This window comes from Puntigrus tetrazona, chromosome 19, assembly GCF_018831695.1.
Source record: "Puntigrus tetrazona isolate hp1 chromosome 19, ASM1883169v1, whole genome shotgun sequence".
Classification (NCBI taxonomy): Eukaryota; Metazoa; Chordata; class Actinopteri; order Cypriniformes; family Cyprinidae; genus Puntigrus; species Puntigrus tetrazona.
Genome location: NC_056717.1, coordinates 396213 through 423428, shown reverse-complemented (window position 1 = coordinate 423428; position 27216 = coordinate 396213). Strand labels below are relative to the sequence as shown.

Genomic DNA, 27216 nt, shown 5'->3' with positions numbered 1-27216 from the left:
CATAGCTTTATGCACCTGCTTAAGGTTTCTATATACATGCACAAACAAGGATTTAAACACACCTGGATGTTATCTAAATCAGCCATTCGGTACAGAGGATTAACTAGGGAATATCCTTGTCATCTCATTTCCAGGTGCAATGGCCACAGGAGTCAAACAGTATTTTAATACAAGTAAGAAGGGTAGGGAACGAAAAAAGGGGTGATAATAATGTTAACACACAGCATAATGAACACAAAGCCATCAGTGTCCGTTTACAAAAGCGGGAAAAGCTTTAAACGCAGTAGCTTTTTATAAAGCACTCTATGCGCAAGCAAACATACTTCATTATCCACTTTGTTTGCTCTGCTATAAACAAGTAATAAATTATATAAAAATAAATATGAATTTTTCATTCATTCCAAGAATGAAAAAAAAAAGAATAAAAATATTGCTGGAGAGAAAGCTTTAATTAAGATACAGACTCGTCTGGGTTGAGTAATTAATGTTTAAAGATGTGGATCTCAATCTCCACAGTTTCATACTGTCAAACGCTGGAGAAGCTGTCAAAAGAATGATGCAAGCAGTTGTTTCTGTGTCTCTCTGTTGTGACTGGCAGATCTGACTTGACATGCTCAAGCCAAACACTCATTTAAATCTCTATGAGCCACATGGAAATATTCGTTCTCCCTGAATATGGAAAACAAGCTTGTTTTTTTACAGAAAAAAGGGTAATTTTAAGTGTTGATTAGAGTTGCTCTGAGGGTGGCCCTCCATCTGTTGTGTGCTCTGGCACACCTCGCCCCAGGTGGAGAGTGACATCTCTTTGTGACCCATATAATTGGCTCTTTACCACCTTGATCATATCTCTTGAGAAAAAGAGAGAGAGAGAGAGGGTGGATGAGAGAGGGGGGGTCTCAGGGAGAGAAAGACAAGAAACATCTGTTGTGTTCCTCCGCTTCTCATGCAAAAATCACATGTAAATAAAAGAGCAGGCTAACAAGGAGAGGCTATTATACACAACACTGAATTCACTGTGGCATGGCATATAAGGGGAGAAAAAAGAAAATCTTGTGGAATATTCAGATTTGAATTGGTGTAAAAGCCAGTGATACATGTTACCATGGTAACACTTTAGAATAGTTAACAATTGTTAACTGTTAACTACGACTTTTCTACCAAATTCCTCATTTGCTGCTTAATAGTTAGTAAGTGTAGGTATTAGCAGGATTAGGGATGTAGAATAAGGTCATGTAGAACAAGGCATTAATATAAGCTTAATTGACACTTATAAATTGCTAATATTGTAGTAATATGCATGCTAATAAGCAACTAACAGGTTTAAATGTAAAATAAAGTGTTACCGTTACGGTTTCTAAAATTTGAACAGTAGGTGGCAGTCATACAATTAATTCTGTGCTTTTCAATGCAATGCTTCTTGAATGGGCTCCTCAAAATTGTAAATGCCTTACAGTATCAAAAATAACTTTTGACAGACGGGGTTTCAATACGATCTGCACCAATTTTGGGGATTAACCCAATGAAATTTGTTGGAGGTGTTCTGCAAAATTCAAAATAGCGAGTAATGTATTCAGCCAGAAATTGTACCCCCAGGTTGACTAAATTTCATTTATAAGCAATGCAGCTCAAAAGTTCTTAGCTAAAAAGTGCAAGAAATGTGGAACTGTAGGTGGTGCTAAAGGGCACGAGACACTGGCATCAACACTGCACTACCCCTAGTGGAAGTGGGCACACTACTTTATTGAAAGGAAGGGGTATTGTAATCCTCATCACGTTGCCAAATATCACACCTTTTTTTGCATACAGTTCTAGGGGTTGCAACAGATTCCTAACCAGGAGAATAATAACCATCTCTGCTTAGGCTTTGCACTCTAATAAAAGAAAATGCAAAAAACAAGACAAACTTGGGGAAAAACAGGAAATAACCACATTTGGAAAATGAGACCAAATGGATGGACATTGTATCTAAAAACAGTCCGGCTGGATTATCAATCGACTGACCTCATGGCTGAATTCTCTGTCAGGTTTTAAGAGCACAGAGATACACTCTCAGCTCCCGCAGGGCTCGGCTCAGGACAGGGCTCTAATTAACAGCGGTGCTACTTCGCACAGGAAAAAGTGGGGGCGCACAAGAGACCCTTTACAGTCCCTCGAGCTGAACCCGATTTCACACATTAATGAGGATTGTGACTGATTCAGGCTGCAGCAGTAATTGGTGCCCAATGGGAAGTTGTGCATCCAGGTGCTTCTGCTTTGGCGGTACTGTCGCATGCTGCACAGTCAGCAAGCATGTTAGCAATAAAGCCACAGTACAATAACATGCTTGTTTCATGGGTTGATCTTAGATACCAATGCTATTGATTAAATGACATGAACGTGCCAAGCAACACCTATTCAGAAGGTTGGTTAGTAGCAATATTTATTTTATTGTGTATTATAAATACATTGTTAATATTTTATTATGTTATTATTATTATTATTATTAATGCTATTATGAATAAATCAGGTCACCTGATCCTAAAACTATGAATTTCTTATGCATATGAGGGAATCAGGGCATTTAAAAGACATGACACAAGCTTCTAGGGTTCATCCAGACCTGGACTTATCATGCTTTAGCTAATAGCTAAACCAGAGCATATTGGACCATACATCACTATCATTCTGAAAAGTAAAGTAATTTTTTTGCAATAGTACATTTTTTAAGTAGTATTAAGCAGTCTTCTACAATTGAAAATAGTCTTCTACAACTAGCCAGACTGGTTCTTGCTGCTCAAAGAAGGAAGCATATGTCCGCTTGGTCTGAATCTGAGAGCGTTTGCAACTGCAGTCTGTTCTAAAAAGCTCAGTGTGAAACCCAAACAAATCCTGGTCCAAACAAGTCCTCCTGCCAAAGATGGTGGGTATGGTGTTCTGATTGAGAGTATGGAGTGTTGTACAGCGACAGCTTGAGGTGTGTGGGTCTTCTACTTCCCAAACCCAAGCGTGTTTAACAAGCATGACCAGGAATGAGAGCCTCATACATAAAGCAGATTGCTCGGCGTACCACAAGAGCCAAAGACAAAGTGTAATTTCCTTCTCAGAGGTACAAAAACATCTTAATTTTAGGAAATGCAGTTTTCTTAATTTTAGTTTTTTCTTTTTTTTTTTTAAACCGCTGCTTTCCAAAGGCAGTAGTGAGTATGATTAAATGTTATGATTAAATTAATAGCGGTAATACACCAGCTGAAGTGTGATTTCTACCTCAGAGGCAGAGAACATTTCAAGCTAGACATATTATATTAGCACCATTGTACGCTGCTGCTTGTAACTCTAATTTTAAACACACTGGAAGGATAGAGAATAACAGTTGAAGAGCTCTTGGTATAGCAAAAATGTCCATGTATGGAAAAGCGTAGAAGAAAAGGACTGCAAAGAAAGCTAGATAACACCCCCCAATGCGCGTCAGACCTCTGAGAGTACACCAAAGACTCTCTGAAAATAATCATACAATAAGACCGGGACCCTACAGGGCTTCGTCAACCTCTCTTTCTGCTTTTTTCTATCTATCTTCCTCTGTGACTTTGCCCAAAGTCTTCAAAGTGAATAGTAGAGAACAACCGCAATGAACAGAACCTCATTCCCTCTGAATTTCAAAGACACACCTGGCCGTGTGTTCAAAATATGTGCATGCATGTGGGTGCAGCGTATGCATACTGCATCGGTTATCGCTCTGTGTGAGCCACAGAAGCGAGCGGTGACTTTAATGATTAACGACGGTTCTCCGTCGGGCCCCTACACACCGCCCAAACCTCTGTCATGCTACCAAAAATAGACAAAGTGCAGCGCCACTTTTAATGACAACCTCTTCTGATCGATGCTCCTCTCATGCATGAAAGCAACACAAAGACAAGTCTTTCAACCAGACAGACTCACTGCATGGGAAGGAGGTTTTCGAAGGGCCCGCTTTTGAAGATTTGGACAGGCCTTTTTCCTCCCACTGTGCATGAAAACCGTGATGGGCAGGCGCTCGGTTGTGGAGTGAGCACTGCCTATGGCGGACCTAGGGCTGGATGGAGAGAGTGTGAAGGAGCAGGAGCTGTCATGTTTCTTTTATGGCACTGCGCTTGTGTTTTTCTCTGAAGTGTTTCTGAGGAGCCACTGGAAGTTTGAAAGTCCTCTTGTAGTCGGAAATGAATTGAAGTGAACGATTCGCAATGAGATATAATGGGTTGGAGAAAGTATGGTACAAAAGCGGCATAGAGCAATGGATTTCCCAATGAATCAACCCAAGACCATCCAGTAGCATTTACTTGCCTTTCTCAGGCCATGCACGGTATGTCAATAATTGATCGGCAAGTTCCATTTGAGTTGGAACTGATGAGCCAATCTTTGTTGCAGTTGTTGATTGACAACAGATTGACCAGAATACATCACAAGTGCACCTTGTACCTTAAATTGACAAAGGCCTGTTGGGAGTTCGAACCTCATTATAGCAATAGAGAGATTTAGACTTAGAAAATAACTTAAAGAGATATTCTGGTTTCAGTACTTAGCAAAACTAAATCTGTACGATGCTGATAACCACAAATGTTAATTTCAGATTGCCCTCGGGGAATTTGGAAATGGACAAACTGTTAATTTCCAATTGTCCGTTTCCAAATTTAGCCACAAGATGTAGCCACAAGAGGTGTTACTGTGCATCACTATTTAAATAACAATGAAACATATCGAATCAATAGAACAAGTAATTTTATAAAATTCAAATTTCCCCCCAAATTTTATACAAATATTCTTTTACTGTATTTGGTAGAGAGGCAGAGAGTACATGGCACATGGAGAGGCAAAAACCAAATATTCAAAAGAAATACAAAATTATCATACTTCAATTGACCACCTGTTCTTTTTGGACACAGAGTCCTTTCTGCTCTTGGGGACCAACAACTGGCTAGCTTTCCTCACATTTGTGACACCAAACAGGCAGACCAGTCTTACATCTCAGATCAAATTAACCAAACAATTAAAGCTTCTTCAAACCTCACAATTCCTGAAAGTCAGCTCTGAGAGAGTGGAAAAAAAGAAAGAGAACAAGTCAGTGCTCTCTAGGGATTTTCCGTTTTCCAAGACTACCTGCAGTTCTTTGTGCTTGGCATAGCTTATTTTACTGGATGAAGGGCTGTTGCTTCCGTGCTATTTGGTATGGATGTAGGGTATTTAACTATGACATATTAAGTCTACACAATGAAGTGGAATTATACTCCTGTCTATCAGCACACCATCAATGAGGCCAAGAAATGAAGACGGATAAAAGGAGCATGATCCTAGACTATTAACGCCGAAGATCTACCATCTCTGAACAAACGTTGACTGTTTGATGTAAGAATTAGCACAATAAGTTGAAAGATGAAGATATTAGGATGTAGGTCACATAACCAGGAAAAGTCTCTTACAGGAGGTACTGTTTTACACACACACGACATGCTTTCACATTTACATTTGATTAGTCTTTTATAGAAATAAAAGCGGTAATTAAACATTTTAATAATAAAACTGGACTATAATAGGGAGTTATAGCATGATACAAAAGCCTTAAAGCATTGCTCGCCTCAATGCATCTGACACACTCAGTGTCAGACAATTACGGCATTGTATCAATTCTAAAATAAAGAAAGGGTTATAAAAAAACAGACCTTTATATTTGCAGCTTTTTCATGACTTTTTAAAAGTGAAAGAGAAAAAGCAAGCCAAACTAAGGATTGGAACACCTGGCTAAAAGGTGTAAGAAACAGCAGCAACAACCCTGATCTTAACCTAGCGGCTCTCTTGGTCAAGGGGAACCGTGTGTGGACAGAAGGCCAGTGGAAAGCCAAAACTGGATCACAGAGCAGTCCTCTTCCTCCACCCCCCTGCAGTTCAGATCAGCAGAGGAACCAGAACAGAGAGGACCCCTCCATCCATCATAATCAGACTGCTCACAAATCTCTAACAACAACACTGCAGCTTCAGCTCCACATAATATGCACATACACTGTTCACACATCTGCAGGCTTTCAATAAGCATGCAAATATTCAAAATAAAATTTTGATTCTGTTAAATTTGATTATTTTAGGTTTAGTATAACACACACACACAGTACATATATATATATATATATATATATATATATATATATATATATATATATATATATATATATATATATATATATATTTATTATATTTTTTTTTTTAATTAAATATATATATTTAAAAATACAATAAATATTTTTAAATATTACTAAATACAAACTTTTTAAAAACGGTTTTAATTGTTGCCAAAATAAAAAAAATAAATAAAAGTGTTCACATATTCCATATGGGCCTAAAAACTGGAATGCACACATAAAATCAGCCGGCCTTTCCATAACGTCATGCAAATTTGTGTCCCAAGTAGAAACACTGGGAGGCTGGCTAACGGTTTGTGAGTCTCTCTTGGCACAAGCATACACAGAAGCACACTTATTATTCAGAGTAGAGTGAGTTATATTGATTCAAGGTCTCGAGTCCAAATAGAGAAACAGAAAGTGTGCAACTATGAGAGTGTGTGGGCACTGGAGTTAATAAAACTTGTCAGACTAGTATTCAGTCCATTTTCTTCCTTTTAACGGCAGTTGTATTGCTAAAATAGCTAGCTACATGTATTTCTAGCAGAGAAAGTGCCAGTCATTATGAAGCTATAGCGGTACTGTTGGAAAATTAATTATTGCGCAGGTGGTGAAGGCACCCTGCTATCTCTGACAAGAACAGCTATTTGAATTCTTTCAGAGATTTTTGTCAGCTGTTATTCAAAATCATTTACCCGCTGAACTATTTTGAGGCTAAATCAGTCCGAAAACTGAAGCTCCAAGCGGTAAGATAGTCCTTAGAACTCAATAGTCACATCAATTTTCCATGAATTTCACATATAAAAAGCTGCACTGTCAATCGTATAGTGATGTATAAAGCACAGCTTACATAAACATACAAACCGAGCAGTTTATGCTGGTCAAAATGGCAAATCTTCATGACCAGCTTGAGAAATCTGTGTTTGTGAAAAAAGTTTGCAGATTTCACAGATTTCAAAATTGTGTGCATTACTAGTGCTACAATTAATCACGATTAATCACATCCAAAATATAAGTTTTTGCTGATATAATATATGTGTGTGTACTGTGTAATCATTATGCATAAATAAAGACGCACACATACAGTTTATTTATATTTAGAAAATAAATACATGTATTTTCATGTATTTATAATTATTTTATATATATTAATATACTTAATATATAAACAAATTTTTTTCCTTACAAATATATCATGCAAATACATACACATGCATGTGTGTGTATTTACATACAAATATACACCGCACACACACACACACACACACACATATATATATTTATTTATTATGCACACAAAAACTTGTATTTTGGATGCGATTAATCATTGCCCAGCACTACTATTTACATGACTAGAATGAAGAAACCGTGGTAAATGTGACCGCACCTTAACATTAGAGTTAAGTCAGAGTGGGCCAAACTCACGATTAGGTGTCCATGCCCACACTAGTGCTACAGTTAAGCTAAATGCAGCTAATGCAGTTAATTACACAACACCGAAGCTACAGAGCAATGACTCATTGGAAATGAATCATCCAGATAATACCATTCACTAAAATGACTCAGACTTCAAAAGACTAAATAGGGAAAGGACATTATAGGAAGTGTGATTGTACTGATTGCATTGCTGCATTTGTAAACTGTGATACCCGACTTGTAAAGTCAATTTTATTCACACGTGCACATCATTTCGAAGCAGCTTTACAGAAAATCATGATGTTAGTGTTTATAATATCCTAATATAGTAATGCCATACAGTTGCATTTAGAAGAATACAGCTTATCTGTAAAAATTAAGATTAAGATTTGCTATATAGTACACATTGTTTTACGTAAGTGAATAAAGGTTCGAGGTCGATTGTTTATATATAAAGCTGTGTAATACAGTTTACATTCTGCAAAGAAGTAAACAATTTTGAGTATTACTTTAACTATTTAATTGTTTATTCAACAACTGTTCCAAACAAATTTGGCAACAAAAATCGGTACCATGTAGGGGGCCGGGTTTACCTCATAATGTCAAAATAGTTTTTTTACTGTCAGAATAAATTGTGGCTTTAGATATATTTATACAAAGGGTGACACTTAACAATTATGTTAATTAATGCTAATTAATTCAGCATATTAACTAGAGTAGTTATAATGAAATAAGCAATGCATCTACACAATTTATTAATCTTAATGTTAATTTCAACATTTAGGCAACTAATGCTTTATTAAATATAAAAAGTTATGTTTGTTAATGCCCTGTGCACAAACGAAAACTACCAATAATTTTATAACTACCAGTATTTTAATTAACTAATATTAACTAATCAACTAAAAATAACAAATGAATAAATACTGTAATGCATCATCTAATGCACACTCATGTTCGTTAATACATTAATGAAATCTTATAGTGTTACCTTAAAAATCTGCAGGCCTACTTTATTTGCATAGCTGCGTCGTGTATTATTTTACTATTAACAGTTCACCAAAATTGTGCAAAAACAAAGTTTCTGACCAGCGAATGTTCTTCCAGTCATTCCTGCCACATCAGAGGCAGTTTGTGCATCACATTTACCTAATGCAAACCTAACGCTAATCTTTTACTGCTGTCTGGAACCTACACTGATCACAATTACAAAAGAAGTATTTTAAGAATTCAGAGAAACACACCCCAATGAATTTATAGTAATAGAGTCTAATGATGTCTTTCATGCTTCATATAACCTCTGTTATACTTCACCTTGTATTCATTACCCTTTCCATATGTCAAAGATGTAACAGACAGTGCGCTCGAATGCCAGCTGGGAGGAAAAAAAATGCAGCGTAGCCAAAATTCTGAGAAAGACTCAATACTCCCCTCAGACCAATGAGATGTACAGTTCAAAAGATTCTGAGAAACAGCAGAAAATCAACACAAAATGCCGCAGCTTAAACATTGACCCAAACTGGCTTCTCTGCATGTCATTCAGCAAACCAGCGGCAGTCTACTGTATTTCTGATGACAAATAGCGGGGGTTTACAACCTTTACAGAACACAGGGACCACCAAACCAGTCACTCAGGCAAGTCAAGGACAAGTAAAAGAAAAAACAAGGAAAAGAAATGTATTAAATGTTTCTAACTTTTATACCAAGGATGTTTTAAGGACCTTGAAGCATATGTAGAACTTTCATATCAAGCTGTTATAAAGTAAACTATTAAAAGCATTAACATTGTAAAATTCACTGTCACAATGTAAAAAAATAAAAAATGATTAATTTGTACGCGGGATCAGGTTTGAATATTCAGGAATTACATGCTAATGTAAAGGAAAGGAAATTTAATATAAAAAAACAAGATAAATTAATATTTGTGACGGAAATTCACAGTTGTGTCATTAAAAAATTGATTGTTAAAAAAAAAAGTCGCAAAAATAAGTCCCACTGTGAACTAAATTGGCTATTTATTATAGCCATTAGAAAAAGATTGTCATTTAAACTGACAACTGTTAAATAAAAAGTTAAACTGTGTGAAATAATGGTACAATTGTGAGATATAAAGTCACATAGTGGGAAATAAAGTCAAAATTCTGAGATATAAGTTCAAAATGGCAGAAAACTTAATATATCTTATTCACAGACCCCCTAAAGTACCTTGTTGAAAACTCTGGACAAATAGAAAGGCCATAAACTAAAGCCACTGAGAACTGTGGAGCTTACGAGCTGTCAGGTGTTACAATCAACTTCAGCCTACAAACGCCTCTGTATATGTCAGTGCACTTCTAATAATTCCCTCAATTTAGTCAAGTTAAATTTGACATTCACTAAGTATACGTGTACAGTGTATACACATCTGAAAACATTCAACAGACAGGGACCTCCAATCAGAACGCACGAGGCGCTTTAAGAAAAGACTTAATGGATGTAATCAAAGAGTGATTATATCAACATTAACTCAAGCACAATAGATAATGCAGCATGGCGATCCGGCTTCTTCTGCCTGCAAGCTGATGTTTCAGTCTACGGGAAACTAGATCAACATCACACACATGCGATCACACCAATTAGCCATTATTAAGCTACAACACTAGCAAAAAAAAGAAGACATTCTGGGGATTTTTAACAACTTCGCCAAGCTGATCTCAAAACTGCGACACACGGAAGAGAAAGAAATTCCACCTTCACGTGGGCTTTGACTATAGGGATTGTCTCCGATCCAAAGATGAGCAAGAAACACCTAGGCCTGAAGACAATTAAATAATTAGTTCAATTAAGCCTTCAGATAACACGCCTGTAATTAAATTATTTGCACGCCGAGGGATGGTGACAGTTCACAGAACCCAAATTTGTCTGTGGTGGGTCTCCTATCCATACAAAAAAGATTTAATTGCAGTTTAACATACCCACATTTTGATAGAAAGTGGACCACCTGCAGATCTCAGATGAAGGCCCTGCAGAATGTGAAGATGAGTGTCTTTTGCTAAATTGTACAAAACCAAGTGGATTTGAAAGAGGCTTAAAAAAAAAGATATTTTTTAACGGGGAAAATGTGTAATCGTTTGGTTGAAATTTTCAGTTCCTAATAAGACAAACTGGTACACTTCAGTATAAGGTGCGCTTAGTTATTGTGTTGTGACAACAATATATGGGTATTAAAAAAAAAAAAAAAAAAAAAAAAAAAAAAATATATATATATATATATATATATATATATATATATATATATATATATATATATATATATATATATATAAAAATCAATAAAACATGTATGTAGATAGGATGGGAGCCCTGATCTCATGCAGGAATACATAATTGTTTTAATAATATTTTCAATGATTTAATCAATATAGTTCTACAGTAATGAGTCGATTTTTGTATAAATATGATTACCAATTATATTTTTACAAAATCTCATTACTGCAAAATTTTAATGAGGAAAAAATTAAGGAGCACTGTTTTCAAACATATTCTTTTAAAATATGACAGAAGTGTGCAGAATCCTTGTGGGTCTAATTATCACATCCACCTTATTTTATAAGAACAATATAAGAACCGGTTCAGCCATTTATAACTTGAATGTGCAAGGCTTCCGGTGTCATTCGTTTCCAGTTATTTTTAGCTGTACAACAGACCTCATTATGCTGCTTGATATTGTGAACTTGATATTATTTTAACGTATCGTTATAATTATAAACACACTGATTCGTAGCACAAATAGTTTAATGCACTTATGTTATTTCTCTGCTTATTTACCCATATGAGCTAACGACGTCTTGCACATAAAATAACCAGCTTGCTTCTGCATTGCAAAATTAGGTACATTACGTAGCAGTTAAGAGACCTATATGCCTGAGTGCTCCGACTTACTGCATAATTTGTTATGATTTTGAATCGTTTGCAATGACTGTGCAGGATGCTATATATCCTCTATTCCAGAGTGGCCTAATTACAGAAAAAAAAAAAAAATCTCCCAATGTACACCTAAAAATACTGTCAACATCTTTCCAGAGGAGAACTCTCCGTGCTTGAAATTGGCTGGTGTCAGTGATGTCAGCTTTGAAAAGCAGGCCGTTTAATGTGCAGTCTTTGCGGGGACAGGAGAAGGCCGCATCTCTGTAACAGGCATATTGGCAGTGTCCTCCTGTCTGGCACAGCCAATCAGCATGCTGACTCAAGGGAGGATAAAACTCAGTGTGGCTTTAGCTGAGAGGCACTAGAGCGAGCCAGGAAAAGCCCGGCTGAAGCACGCGCGCACATACACGTCCTCTCCATCTCACTTTCCCCTTCTAGTCGCTTCCTTTTCGCCGTCACGTACAACATTTTTGACTCTCTATGTCTCTCAATCAGAATCATACGCAGATACATGCGATATGTCTATCAATGGCGCCGATCGCTTGTGAGCCTGATAACCTGTAACTTATGTGAGGGCAGATTTTAAAATACATCAGCGGGGGTAAGAGGGAGTTGACCTGAATAATGGAAGCATATATTTAAAATTCATCAACAAGGCATGAACTGTCCTCTCCCTTTATATCCACCCACAACCCTGGAGCAACAATACAAAATAACAGATCTGACATATATACAGCAGTTTAAATCTGGTCACCCGGCAAGAAACATCCACAAGCAATAAATCTCTTCCATGCTACTCTTCAGTTTTTCTCCTAACTAGTCACAAACAAGCAGGCGAAATATTTTGTCAAACGCTTGTTTTGTATTTCTGTCACGAAACTTGATGTGAATATTGGGAAGACTCTGCTGTAAAGTTGTGCAACTCAATAAAAAAGTTCAAATCATGCAACTTACGTTTTAGACATAACATGTCTACTTACATACGAATCGATTGAATAATGGATTCATAAAGAATGAATCACTTACCTGTTTCATTCCCGAATTAATCCCTGAGTACATTTACATGGACAACAATAGTCTGATTTCAACACAATTAAGACAATACTCCGATTAAGAATCTACCACGTAATTGGAGAATTTTGATTACCTTAATCCAGCTAAAGTCATGAATTTAAAATGTGGAGTATTCCTATTTTAGTCACATTATTGAAGTGCAGTATAGAAATGTACACACTTTAATCACATTACTATTGTCGTGCAGGACTTCTCAATGCATTTTGCCACAGGATGCGCACATACACACAAAAGAGCATGCCTTCAACAACACCGTCGTCTGTTTGCACGTATAGCATGACAAATTATTATCTGCACTTGAAGCTTTTGTAAACTAAAAAAAAACAACAACACTAAAAACTATGTATAATAATGAAGACAAACTATAGATTTACACTTGAAATTCTGGATGGGAGTCAGATGGCATCTCAATGACGTGTGCCCATTAATCCATCTATGCACTATAACATGTAAAATGGAAACATGAAAAGAATATTACAAAGCGACTCGTGTAAACAGCTCAATCATAATATTGTCTTATTTAAGATAAGGGAAATCATTTCGATAACCAATGTCCAAATAAACACATCAGTTGAGCGATTCAATGACTACATTTACATGGACACAACTAATGCAATTATTTCCAATAATTACAGTTAGGATTTAAATCGCATTATATCATAGAAATTTGATAACTATGCCACTTCAGCTAGGTTTGCCTACGCGTTGTGCTTTTTTAAAATATGCAGTGAACCGTTCTTGCGTTACCGGTCTCTGTCATTTTTCTTGTAACATGTCTAGAAATTAAAGGATAGGCATTCTTGGCAATTTCTTATTTTGATCATCGATAGCTTTCAAAAATTCGAAAAGTCGAGGGGGCAGGGCATGTGCAGAGAGGGTGGGGCATGGCCATAATAGAGATGATGAAAATGTTTTAAGACTATTATGAAAATGAAGGACATTAAAACATTAACAAATTAGACGTTTTAGTATTTCATCAATAAACGTACTGCATTTTGCTCTTGACGTGCCTTTCCAATGGCGATGCGATGCTTTCTTCTATGCCATCGTTTCTAATCTGCTTATTACTGCAGGTGTGTGTCATGTAATTCACATACGCCACAAGCACATGCACACTTTGATCAGAGGGGCAATAATGAGATTAAAGTGTTTACATGCATACGCCACCTATATTAACATGATTATGCTTGCTGTGATTATGAACTTAATCGCATTATTTAGATCGGAGTATTGCGTTGACATGAGGTACAGCTTAATCGCAATATTGCCAAAATATTATTATAATCTCTTAGGATGCATGTAAATGCAGCAAATGCATCAACGATTTGAACAAACTGTTTCAGTGGTTCAATTCTGAATGAATCCGTGTTTTTGAACAAATCAGTTGAACGAATGATTCCGGCATAGCAGAATTTAGAACTACATAATAGCGTCTTCCTCTTTTGAGGCAGAATAGTAAAAATGGATATTGCTGGAATGGATATTCAGAAACAGTCAACTTGTTTATTTCTGAATGAAACAGTGGTTCTGTGAGTTAATGCTTACTCCTGACTGAACAAATCTGACTAATCGGTTTAGTGATTCAATGAGTCATTATGATACAGTTATTTGTTGTCATCGACTGGCTTAACAATTTATGTTGCAGAAAGAGTCCCTGAAAACCTATATACCATACAGACAAAGAGAACTTGAATCGCTGCTTAGCTGATCGGATTTAAAGACCAGACCTAACCCTCCATAATAAACACAAAATGTTCAGAGTCTACTGATAGATTACTTGTCACTAGAAGCTTTTCGAGTCACACCCAGTTAGAACACAGTGTATAAGATTAAGGAGCACAAATCTGGAGGTGTTGCCTCCTCACCCAGTATCAGCAGGACAAAACATTGCAACCAAGGGGAGTCAGTGATTACTATTTTATCACAAACACTTATCCTGATTGGAGGCAGTTCCAAGCACTTTAAAGTTACTTTGCCTTTTGTAATTAGAGGCTAATAATTGAAATATAAAACGAGCTCTCCAAATCAAATCAAATCAAGCTGAAAGTGAAACACTTTGCTTGTGATCCAAAACGAGCCCATGGTTACCCAATCAAACAAAGTAGCTTGTAAAGCAGCTTAATTGATTTTAATGGAGCAGGCTATAAATGAAACAGCTGGCCAGAAGAAAGCTTGGCTTACCTTGCCGGACATCCCTGGGTGCTATAGCGATGCCATTCTTTGAATGCAGCTGTGTGACACAACAGTCGTCAGGTGGGGACTGCAACACGCTCGCGCTGGGGTCTAAAGAGTGGTTGTGAGGAGCAGTGGGGAGTAGGGAGACCGGAGGGGCCGTGTTGGGACAAACGCATCCCGTCTGGGTGATACTGCAACTCTCGGTTTCCCAGCCCGAGCCAACGTGCAAGCACTCCTCAAACCATCGGCACAGGACTCCACACGTAAACTGACTCGAATTCTCATTGTTAATGAGAAGAACCTCTACGAGCCGGAAGTCCAGAGTTTCCGCCGACAAGGGGGCTTGGCCCTCGGACGTCCCATCTTCGTTGTCGCCGTCCTTGTTGGGATGAGTGGTCAGGCACAACTGCACAAAGTTCTTATCGAACTGCAGGAAGGTGTGGGGTCCCGGGACCATGCAAAGCTCAACGGCTTCAGGGTCCGAGGGAAAGGTGGGCTGGTCTGGGGGGCCACAGGTCTGGTTTGAGAGGTAGTGGTCCAGGGGCAGCACCAGCGGGGAAAAAGCTAAACAGGCGCCGGCATGGCGATTGAAGCGGAAATAGAGTGAGTACTTGGTGGGATCAGGGTTCTCCACAGTCCAGGAGCATCCAGATGCCAGAGCCGACGGCCTGGGAAAGAGGTCCCTGAGCGAGAAGGAGCCGTATAAGACCCCAGCCACCAGAGAGGAGCAGGGGGCAGCCTGACCCAGCGGCTCCACAGCCCAGGCCAGTGCAAAAAGGGATGACAGCACAGACAGACAGAGATGACCAGCAGTGTTCATCCTATGTCATTTGTCCTGTGGGGGGAAAAAAGAAATACAGATGAGTGATTCAAACACCATTTCAATGAGGTCAGACAACTAAAACAACAAAAACTAAACACTAAAATGCACTCGCTGAAGAGTTTAAATAACCAAAATAGACAAGATAGATAGATGAAACTGACTATGTTTATTTTTGTTCATAACCCATGTTGCATATATTCTAGGATTTAGTTTCAATTTGGTTAATCTGACACCTACATTTGACAAAGAACAGCAGCTATTTACACAAGGAAATGCAACGGTGAGAGTACATAGTTACAGACACTATTTGCACCAAATATAAATATAAACATACAAGCCATTTCAGAGACAAGCCATTTCATGTGCCTCATACAAAATACATTACGTGAACACACTGTTTAAAGGCAGCTTTATATTCGCCTTTTTCAAGTTCTTGACTAACTGACGACATAAATTACGACATTGCATACTCGTAATTTATTTAGCATTAATATATAAAAAAAAGACCTATAGCGCCTGCGCCTTTTTGAGCGCAGTTGACAATCACGCGCTTCCAGCGCTTTACTGTTCCTGCCACTGCTGCCAAGTCTCGCGAGACAAATAAGCAACCACAGCTTTAATAACAAGCCCAATATTTTTGGATTATTTAGCATCATTAATACAATTTATTATCAATTATTTATTACAAATGAATGAGCCTGCAACATATTAAACTTATCTAAAAAAAAAAAAAAAAAAAAAAAAAAAAACAACAACAACAACAGAAGCTTATAAAAATCTGTAAACTGCAACAAAAGGGCAATGTTTTTGTATGGCCATCATCATCACATAAAGCGTTTGAAACACAAGGCTGGGGCCAAAAAAAATAATTAAAGGTTATCTCTTCGACTTCCATTTTCCTTTTTAGTCTTTTCATTTCCTTTCTGTTCCTAGTAACTAGTAAACAAAGACAAAACCACAATAGTCTATTTACAGATGTAACTGACCTGCACTTTAAGCCCTGAAAAGGACGGCTTTGCCTCTGTGCCGCACTCAGGCACTCGACTCCATTTTCGAGTCTCGCGGGCTTTGGGAGTTTTTTTTTCAAGGTTGAATTTGGATAACAGCGCCACGCGCCTTTTTTTCAGTGAAGGGGCGGAACATCTGGCAAATTACGAGCTGGCTTTTACGCTGGTTGGCTACACTGCTGCAGATAGATTGGCAATTAATGTAAATTCGGCGAAATAAAAAAAAAAAAAAAAAAAAAAAACGAAGCACATATTTTTAAATAATCCCCAAAAAACGCAACCTTATAAGAATATTTTTCGGGTATGATACGCGGACTTAGCAACTATGGTTGCTATCTTGACTCGATGGAGTGAAGTGGAGCACGCGACTGAAACGCCTCCCGTTCTCTGTCGTTCCGCGACTGAATAAACGCACTTATTGTCAAGGAGTGGCGGAACGGAAGCAGCAGTTTTGAGCGGGGTGACCGATCCTGTTCCCGCCCCTGCGTTAAGCGCGTTAAATATTTTGAATGCGTTTAAACGAACCGCCTGCGTTAAAGAGCTCGCTTGTTTTTTCAGCGTTTAATCACAATTACATTTCTGCTAGGTTCTGTTCGACTGGTAATCACGCAAGCATAGACTTCCACACACATGCAAACATGATTCTGTGCCGGATGCAAAAAAAAAAAAAAAAAAAAAAAAAGTTTCCCGTTTCAACTTTTAAAACCTACGAATTAGCATAAATAACAGTTATCGCTGACGATGATTCTCCAAGCACAGCCTAAAGACATCTCAAATTCATAATAAAGTCCATTTTTGGATATTATTAGGCTACCAATTAGTCATATCCCGAAATACCTGGTTTATAGTGAACACCCAAATGATAGCTATAAAAATGCTAACTGCAGTAAGCAGTTATTTTTAACTGAAACAAACTGTCAACTTTCTTATTAGCGTTGTATGCTAAATTAATTAAAACCGAAATTGAAACAAATCTACTGAAGCTTAAACTGAAAATGAACTTGAAAACAGAAAATGCGAAACTAGCATTCATACTAAAACAATGCCGCAATTTGATCAGTCGATTTGTGTAAAACAAAAGAGAAGACGAGTACTAAAGGAGAGACTGCAAAAAGGGCAATATTAGATTCATTAACAGATTTACATCACTAATCCTCTATAATCTGTTCTGCGGAGACACTGCGGAGTGTCAAAAACAAACATCCAGAGAGAACGAGAACGACAACAGAAAACCCCGAGACAGGAGAAAACAGAGCGTGATGGAGAGGAACGGTCATGTCACATATCGGGCCATTTAAGCTCTCTGACAGCATTAATGAAGTGGAAAGTTTTCCTGTAAATCAACCCCTTCGGTCTTGATTCCCGCCTGCCAGGGCTCCTCACGACGGCCTTTTTCCACAGCTGCGTTAGCGAGCCCCAATTCAGTCTCTCCTGAGCCGCCGCTCGCTTTTCATTCAGTCAGCCCGCCCCTCTGGCAGCGGTCCCTTTGTCTTAATTACATGTGGTTAGTGGGTCACATTACTGGCATGCAGTCGTCTGCGGAGGGACGTCCTTCATTTGGAGGCCCTTCGGGTTTCCATCCACTCCCACCTGGATCAATAGGTGGAAAACTCTGACTTCCCTCTTCCTTTTTGCCTCTTTGTCATTCTGTCTCATCCTTCCTCTCCTCCTTCCCACTCTCACTCAGAGCAGACTTGTAAATCATTTCAGGGCTGCGTGTTCTCTCTGTGAAGGTCGCAATCCTATTCACAAAGACACAAAACGGACACGCATACTTTTCTCCGATGTCTGAAATCCCTGACGGATGTGCAGAGAAGACTGATGACTCTTCTGTGGAGGGTTTAGCCCTTCAACTAATCTCCCACACTCTCACGCACACATGCATCCTTTGGTTTCCCGCTGTGACACATTTACAGGTCTTTTGAGTTTTTGATTAATGGGACGTGGCACATGACATTTTTTATTTTTTGTCCTATCTATTCATTTATTTAAAAAATGCATTAAAACGCAATTCAGAGATACCACTTCTGTGATAAGCGTGCCTTTCATTTACGAATTACAATTCGTTTAGGTCGTTTCATGGGGCATAAAGAAACTTTGATAGAAACTCTGCCAAGATAAACATTTCGACGATTTAAGTTTGGCCGCGATTATATCAAAAAAAATATCAAGGTGAAACAACATTGCTAATGCGGTTTGAAATATTAAACGGAGTTTGCAGTCTTTCATGCTTATTTTTAGAGCGCCAAAAGTTAAATATATAAAGATAAAATGCATTTGTGTAGTCATGCATCTGTTGGGATGTTATGAATATTCTGATGCATCCCGGCAGCCCATCAACTACGTGTATGAGGTGTACTAGAATCAGTCACCAGCAGAGAAGCGAGTTAAATGGAGCTAAGAATTGGCTCTGGAGAGGGGCCTTTAAACAAGGCAGATGAAAACAAGAGAGTTTAAAGTGGATACATCTTTCATATGATGAGAGGTTCCTGACTCAAGCTTATTATGAGATGGCTGGAATAAAGGGTTAGCATGAACGAAATGCCACAAACAAATTATTCTACCAAGAAATAAAAAAAATACCGTAGACGAATTGGCAAAGAGAAGCGAGTTGCACTCCATTTCACAGGTGCTTATCTCTTCTCTCGTTCCTCATATTACTGAAAAAAAAGGCTTATCTGATCATGCATTTGCTTATTTATTTATTGATTTATTTTGTGGGATTGTGGTGATGAAGAACAGATTTTTTTTTTTTTGTAGCTGGCTATTTTAAACAGCAGGGTGCAGGCAGGCCATATCTGAATGTTTGTATACATCTGACACTAATCTGAGTCGTGCGAACAAATCCTTTCAAATCCGATTTGCTCTACTTTCATATGTGGTCCTGGATTGGATAAATTTCTGATTTGAGTCAAAATCGTCACACTACAATTTGTGTGTTTGTTGTACAAAGAAACTACCCCGTGGATTCATTGAATGCCAGCAGCGCCTGTTTTTAAAAAAAAAAAAAAAAAAAATTGTAAAAATCAGAGGAAAACGGGGATGGCAAGATAACACTTTTAATTGATATTGGAGGAGATGCTTCAGTTAGGCAAAGCCAGAGGGAATATATCACAACCGTGCTGTGTTAGCACATTAGTGCTGCATTTTCCAGGGACGGTGTTAATGCTGTAAAATGTGACAACAATTTAAGGGGCCCACAGGCCCAGTAACATAGATGTAGGATCTAACATAATTTAATGTATGTATATATTGTGTATATATACACTTTGATAATCTGGTCACGCTTTATGTTCAGGTCCTTTACTGCAACTTTTGCCTCAATAAAATCTCAATTTGCTGATTATTAATAGTTATAGATTGGGTATGATTAGGGGTGCAGAATATGGTAATGGAGATATGGTAATATGGTAATAATAATATTAATAACAGGCGTGCTAATAAGCAACTAGGTAATACTGAGACACTAATGTGTTACTAATAATATCGGTAAAATGGAATATAATTTGTTCAGCTTATTTTAAGGCAGTTGTCTGTTCATATTAATGATAGATACAATAAAATTGAGACCTGTAATATCAACACAGCCACCGGTTATCACATATAATGTGTAGCTTATTCCTGAGATGCCTACCTCCTTCATACATTTCTATGTGCATTTTTTTTTCTTTTACTTGTTTGATTTGTCAGTTAATTTTACTTTTCAATAATTTCTTGTCAATATTCCTTTTCATTAAGTACAGCAGGCAGCTGTCAGCAACTACAGAAGAGCAGCACAAAGAAATTAAACACTAAACCACCTCTGACAAAAGAAGCTTGAAAGAAGGTGGGAAAGACACAGAAGGTCAGGCAAACACAGAGTAAGGAGCATGTCTGGAAATAATAGGTTCTGAGATGAAACTGAAACAGTAATGAAAGACTGTGCAGACAAGGGGGTGGCTTTGATTTTTATGAAGTATGGATTTTTTATAATGCTGTAATGCTCCTCTCTCAGTTTTAAGAAGGCAAGGTTTGGGTGGGACGTATTTAAAGGTACGTCCTATTTAAACAGCTAACAGTCTTTTGCCACATCACCGTCATGAACCATGATTTGTCACTTCCTGTTTGGTTGTAAGGGGAGGGACATTCTCATTTGAGATCCATTTCTATTAAACAGAAATCTATAGCGTAGATGGCTGGTCCTGGAAAAGAAAGGCTTTTAAGTGTGTATATATCTGCTAAAATCATTTTAAGAGCACACTAGATAAGCGTAAAGTTACCAGAGATTTCCTTATAATAAAAGCTATAATTTTTTTAAAAAGATTCTTTAATATGCGTTGAGTAAGCATTTCATAGGCTGATTAGCCATTTGAGCTGCATTAGGTCAGCACAAACTCTTTAATACTGTGCTGTTTTGTGCAACTTTTAGATTACTTGGTTTCCCATATTGGCTTTTGTTTGTTTGATCTGCTCATTCAGCCTGGCATAGCAACAACCAATAGCATTACTTTGGGGGGTGGGGCTATATTTCAGTCTAACCAATCAGGGACCATTCTGAGAAATCTGTTTATAAAAGTAAAAAATAAATAAATAAAAAATGCTTTGATTTGCTGATGAGGTGTGATGCAGGAATACCTTTAAATACACCTTTAAAGAACGGCATCTAGTCTTCATTTCTCTTTTAGAAATAATAATAAATAAATGAAAGGAGGAGGAGGTAAAGAAGAAAACGTGTTAAAATATTTGTGTCAGCTACTCTTCATGTGATATTACCATACCTATGGTCGACACAATAATGCTAATGACATAATAGCAAAGCTTCTGCAACTCAGTGTACTTTTGTGTTCAGGTCCGGTGAGCCGGCTCATTAAGTCCAGGTCCCCAGGGTACAAAAATCACACACCTTAAAAACAGTTACGTAACTGTTAGTCTGAACCAGCCATGTGTCATTATGGTTGAGAGCAGCAACTTGACATTTGTAAATCCATCTTCAGTGTATATGTTCAAGATCCATCCATGAACATTTGATTGATTCATACAAGGATTCCCATCTAACCAGAGAAGGAGGGCCAGATCGTTCAGGGGGTATCAAAGGCCCTGTAGTGGGGCCTAAAGCAAGCCAATGTAATGCTATAATGACCTTTCAGATGCAGGATAGCAGGCTGGATATGCAATAAAAGCAAGGTTAGACTGAGGGCGCATATGTTGCCTTTGGACGTGATGTCCAAAGGTCTAAGCAAGACTCCATGTGAGGTTTGAAGGACAAAATATGTACTTTGGCATAGTGGACTTACAAGAGGTGAAGAGAAAATACCAGATGTTCTGGTGATTTTTTTTATTCCCATCAGGATGCTATGTGTTGGAGAGTGTGGATTATTTTTCTTCAGCACCATTAATTGCTTCAGATTCCTCTTTAAATAACTTCATTGATCAGTTGTTCCTAGATTTCTACTATTGGACTCAAAAGCCCTAAACTTGAGGATTTCACATTTTACATAGTAAGCTATTGCTTCATCAATAGACTGCAATCGAATACATAATTAACAGCTACTATTCTGCATTCCCTCTACAGTAAATCAATGGAAAGCACACTGGAAAACAGCATTATTACTTCTATTCTCAATGGCAGGCCTATTTTATAATTCATGTCATTCATGGGTTTACTAGATGTTTACTCCAAAGTTGCTAGGCATAATTATTTTTGCATTTCATTTTGTTTCAGTTCGTGTATTCTTAAAGAATCCAACTCATGCCATTGGCTTTTCTTTACTGTCAGTTTCAGATTTACCCACCAATATATATAATAATGTTAATAAATAAATAAATAAAATCATTAAAACCTAATCTTTGGACAGAATAAGCTACATTGCTACATATGAGTTTGTGTCAATATTCATAAAAATCTCTCTGTGAGACTAAATGCCTTAAATGCAAATTAGTATTAAGTTTTGTAAAATCAACCTTCAAGTTCGAACATGTTCACATTATCAGCCAAAAGTATAAAACAATATACTACCACAATTCACAGGGGCACGTTTAAGTCTTTTAAAGCACCTCTTCCTTCAGTCAGCGCAATCGTAACGAATGCAATCTAAATGTGTCAAGGAGTTAAAGTTAGAGATTAAAGGTCAAAAACATCAGCTAGGGCCTCTGCGTTCGCCTTAAGAACAGTTTTGGGTCAGTCTCGACCTGCTGGCCTAGTAAAACCCTGACCCATTTCTACAGCCCTAAGCGTAAAAGCCCACGGCTTTGAGACACCGTGCAGAAAAACTGAATGTTCTGCTTCACTAACCAGGACACCTAGTGAGAGACCTGACCCTCGTTTCTGTTTCTGATTCATCATGTTCTATCTACACACCTCGGGGATGGGATTACGAATGAGAGATATCAACTTTCTCTCAGGCCACGATGCCCCAAAACTCCAAAGTAGTAGATAGCTCTGGGTTTTCAGGGTTACGGCACTAAATAGATTTTTCTTTAGTCTCTCATTGCATGACCGAAGTCAGTATCATTGCATCATTGCAGTGACGCAACAAAAGAAATAGAAAAGAAAAAAAAAAGTAGTTTTTATGATACTAAAGCAACAATACAGATATTCACCGATCTTACTTTTCATGCTTCTTTTCGCATTTACTGATGGTTTAAACAATCTGAGCTTAGTCAGTTATAACAGTCTGCAATATAGATAGATATATGCATAGATAGATTGATTGATAATGATTAAATAAACTCCAACACTGCACTAAAAACCGCAATTAACACTTCTAAAGTGCACTGAATACTTAAAGAAATCCTACACGGCCATCGCGACTCTAGGATAAGCCCTCAGTGTTGTTAAATCCTGGATAGACCCCTGCTCTGCAGCACATGTACATGAGCTCTCTGTTGCAGACCCCATAGGAGAGAAGCTCAGCGGCTCCTCTCTCGTCAACAACAAGGTCATTCGGACCACATGCTGGAAGATTAAATTACATTTTCTATGGAGCGGATGCAGCGCCGTGGCCATTTTGCCCAGACCCCCAAGGCCTCTCGAAGAGCGTCCCGTGGTCAGAGGCTGGCTAACATCGAAACCTCTCTTTCATTGACATGCTTACACTCCCCATTAGACCTGCCCTGCTTTAGCCATTGATTTATTCATCCACACTGCAGGGGGCTAATAAGCAGCAAAAGCAGAAAGAACAGGGTTTAATTTTCCAGGGACAAAGGAGATATTGAGGCAATTACAACGGTGGAAAGACAGGGTATGCATTAAGCCTTGAAGGTCACCAATTGCCGCCTAAATGACAGGAGAGAAAAAGACGACACTTCAGTGGAATTATCATGTAAATGTTACATCATACAAAAATGGCAGAAAATGGCATGTGGGTGATGCATTATCTTGCTGCACTCTGTGACATCTTCCAATATGAATATCCACGGTGAGCTGAATTGATTGAGACTGGCTGATAACCGATCGATGGCCTGCGAGCCGGCAGGAAGTGTGATAAATGTGAGGAGGTCAGCAAACGGCACGTTAAGCTTCCTGTGATCTCTCTTATTGATGCCAGCAGATAAACGTTAACAGGGATTTTAAATGTGATCTCAGAATTTAAAGTTATAAGAAATCTAAATCATTAAAAGTTTGCAATATATTTGTGATGTTATTGTTATTATTGTTGCACAAGCCTTCATGCATTTGTATTCTGAGTGTGATTCACTGGTTAAAGAAAGAGAGAATGCACTCTCAATACACTCTCAATATCTCAATATCAGTCTAATTCAAGAAAGTTGAATTAGACTGATACCTAAAAAGATGGTTTATATGGTTTAAACCAGTCTCTTAGCCCATCAAAGCTGGATTTCAGCTGTTTTCCCGGCCTGACAAGGGCCACATCTTAGCGTGTATAATGCACTCTTCCCACAAACCATCAATTCTCGATGGATAAAATCCAATCCTGTCCTACTTTTTCTCTTCGAATATCTTTTTCACTTGAAAATGTTATATTGCAGAAATAAAACATTCACACTCGCGCCGTTTTTCCGCTCTTTGCGATACTGCATACTTGAGAAAACCAAGACATCTCAAGCAAAGGTCTTCAAACGAAACAAACAAACTTTCCAGACAGCATTTACAGTAACGAGTAAGGGAAAGTAAATAAATAAACAAATAAAATAAAATAAATTAAAAAGGAAGCAAGAGGGGCAATATAAAAAATTATACATGAGAGAAGGAGTAACCATGGCAACATCACCAAGAGTATTATTTCAGCTGAGTTTGAGGGCTCAGGGCTTTTGAGGGCTTTCTGCAGTTGTTTTTGTCCAACAGGCTTCTCCGGAGACCCTTAAAGAGCATTCCTGAACACAGAACAAATGTGCTACTCAGAGCAGCTTCAATGAGAAACTACTTGCACATGACTTTATAAAGGATTCATGTGACCGATAAAAACAAGTTGAGAAATAATATGACAATGATCTGAGCAGCTGGGTTGCGGCATCTATAATCGCTGCAATGACGTTTATTACGATGAGAAAAATAACTGATACATGTCAGCGCGGGATTATATCACCATTGCCTTAAGATATAATATCCAGCTAGGCCTTTTTTTTCGTCCTATTATGGCCTTGGCTGTGGAAGTATGCGTGTCTATGTGATAAAAGGAACACTTCCTTGCCTATGGGGCATTCTGACAAATTCATAAGCTTTGAGAGGGACGTTTATTTAAGGTAGGGGAGAACAAACCAGTGACATGTTGTGTGTGATTTCTCTGCAAGACAGCGGGAGCTCAAACAGCAGTCACAGCAAGCTGACAGCCCCCCCCCCTCGCCAACCCTCAACCCTTCTATCATTTATTGATGTGTGGTGCCCTGTTTGTGCAGCAGGACACTGGAAAGACTTTTCTTTTTCTGAAACACGTGGATAAGCATTAGAATGAGACTAGGGCCAAGATGAAAAAACAACTTTCAAATATTTTAACGCTGTTAACGCACCGGACCCAGCCCCCGACTTGTACATCATCTTTACCTTTCGTGACTGTCAACAAATATGATGCAAAAATAATAAAATTAAAGTGTTTATATCATATGATAAATAATAACACATGAGCAGGGAGAGCAGTACACGAGTGCTGATTTTCTTTTAAATATTACAACGTTTCTTTGTAATTTCATACAGCAGTTTAGTCAATAATAAGTTGATGTTATGTTATATTATATTATAAACACAGTGTTATGTTTTTTGCTCAGTTATGCAAAGAGCATATTCCCTTTAAAGCCACAGAAGAATTGTTGTGCTTCCCCATTTTCATAGTTTATGTTAAGTTTAAGTGTAATAGATTTTATGCTGATTCAAAGATAAAATATGTATTTCTAAAGCCACGATATGTTTTTTTTATATTTAATTTAATTTCAGTTTTCAATTTCAAATAACTGTCAGATAAGTATTTCTAATTTTCTCACGACTTTTTTCAAATACGTTTTTTTTTTTATATACTTTTAATACTCATATACATTTTAAGCGTTATTTTAATTAATTTAGTACTTAATAACACTGCTTAATGGATGCAAACCAGAAGCTAAAAGAATTAATAACAAATGAAACACGCATAAGTGTAAAATAGCTTCAAATTATGTAACGCTATAAAAGATTCAATAAAGAAAAAAAACAAATGATAAAATGGATCTTATGAGTACATTCTGAAAAGAAGTACTTTTATGAAATAGAAGACAGACAGACATATGTAGAAAATATTAATGCAGTAAGTTGTTGCTTGGCAACCATAAACATCTAAACTGCACTTTGCATTTCAAGCCTTAATAAACAGCTCTGCCTCATCTCTCTCGACATGTCCCACTCTCTGTATTTTTGCATTACTTCATTTTTTTTCATCACTCTCACAAGTGAATAATGTAAATCAGTCCTGCCTAGCGATAGCTGCACAAAAACATCTACCACTGCGTAAGCGCTTCATACATTTCTAATATCACACAGTATATACCATCACCTAGCATCTACCCAGCATTAATGCATACACTACAACAGACCATAATCTGGGTAGGAACATATGCTGGCACACACAAAAGCCTACATTTGAAGTTACACACTCAGACACATGCAGAAAGGATTTGGCACATCAATAATTCAAATGGATCCTGAAACAGGCCGTTTGAGCTCCTCTAATCTGCCGACTGTGAGGCTGTGCGCTCTTGTCGTCTCCGCTCTCATCAGCCAGACTCTGCCATAATGCTGCCATTAACCAAGTGACACCTGCAAAGTCTGAGACTTATATCAAAAGCACTATTCAGACAGGATTACTTCTCCAAATCACGACAGAGTTCAAATTAATACAGGGCGTTTCATCTGCTCATTTGAACAGAATAGGGATCTCTGTAGTTATTAACGAAATCAGATCGTCTATTGTAACCCTGATGTACATGATGAAACGCATTGAGATATAACTGAAACAGTTAAGGTGAGCATTATATTTGGCTCTCCCGTTACACGCTGGATAAATAAATATAAAATAAAATAATAAATCTCAAAGCATGACAAAATTACATTCTCTGCTTAAATGTAAATAAATAGATAAAAACATCTGAATAATAATAACGATAATATAAAAAGTACAAAATAAAATGAAAGTTAAAAAAATCATTTCTGTGAATGCAAATGTATCTGACTTTCTTAATTTACACAGGTGTGCCAAAATAAATAGCTAAATAAAAAAAATCTAATAAA

General features: G+C 37.6%; 1 protein-coding gene across 16 annotated transcripts in view; it reads right to left on the bottom strand.

Moving 5' to 3' along the window:
- Positions 1-27216, bottom strand: part of adgrb2 (adhesion G protein-coupled receptor B2) — a 232946-nt gene that overhangs the window by 158975 nt on the left and 46755 nt on the right. For 15 of the 16 annotated variants that reach the window (XM_043217683.1, XM_043217691.1, XM_043217679.1 and 12 more), the window contains exon 2: positions 14700-15528. In XM_043217683.1, coding sequence (XP_043073618.1) covers positions 14700-15513 — 814 coding nt within the window. In that variant the 5' untranslated portion in view covers positions 15514-15528. Of the gene's footprint in view, positions 1-14699; positions 15529-16502; positions 16666-27216 lie in introns of those variants that run through there. The other variant, XM_043217677.1, reaches the window with a different exon arrangement.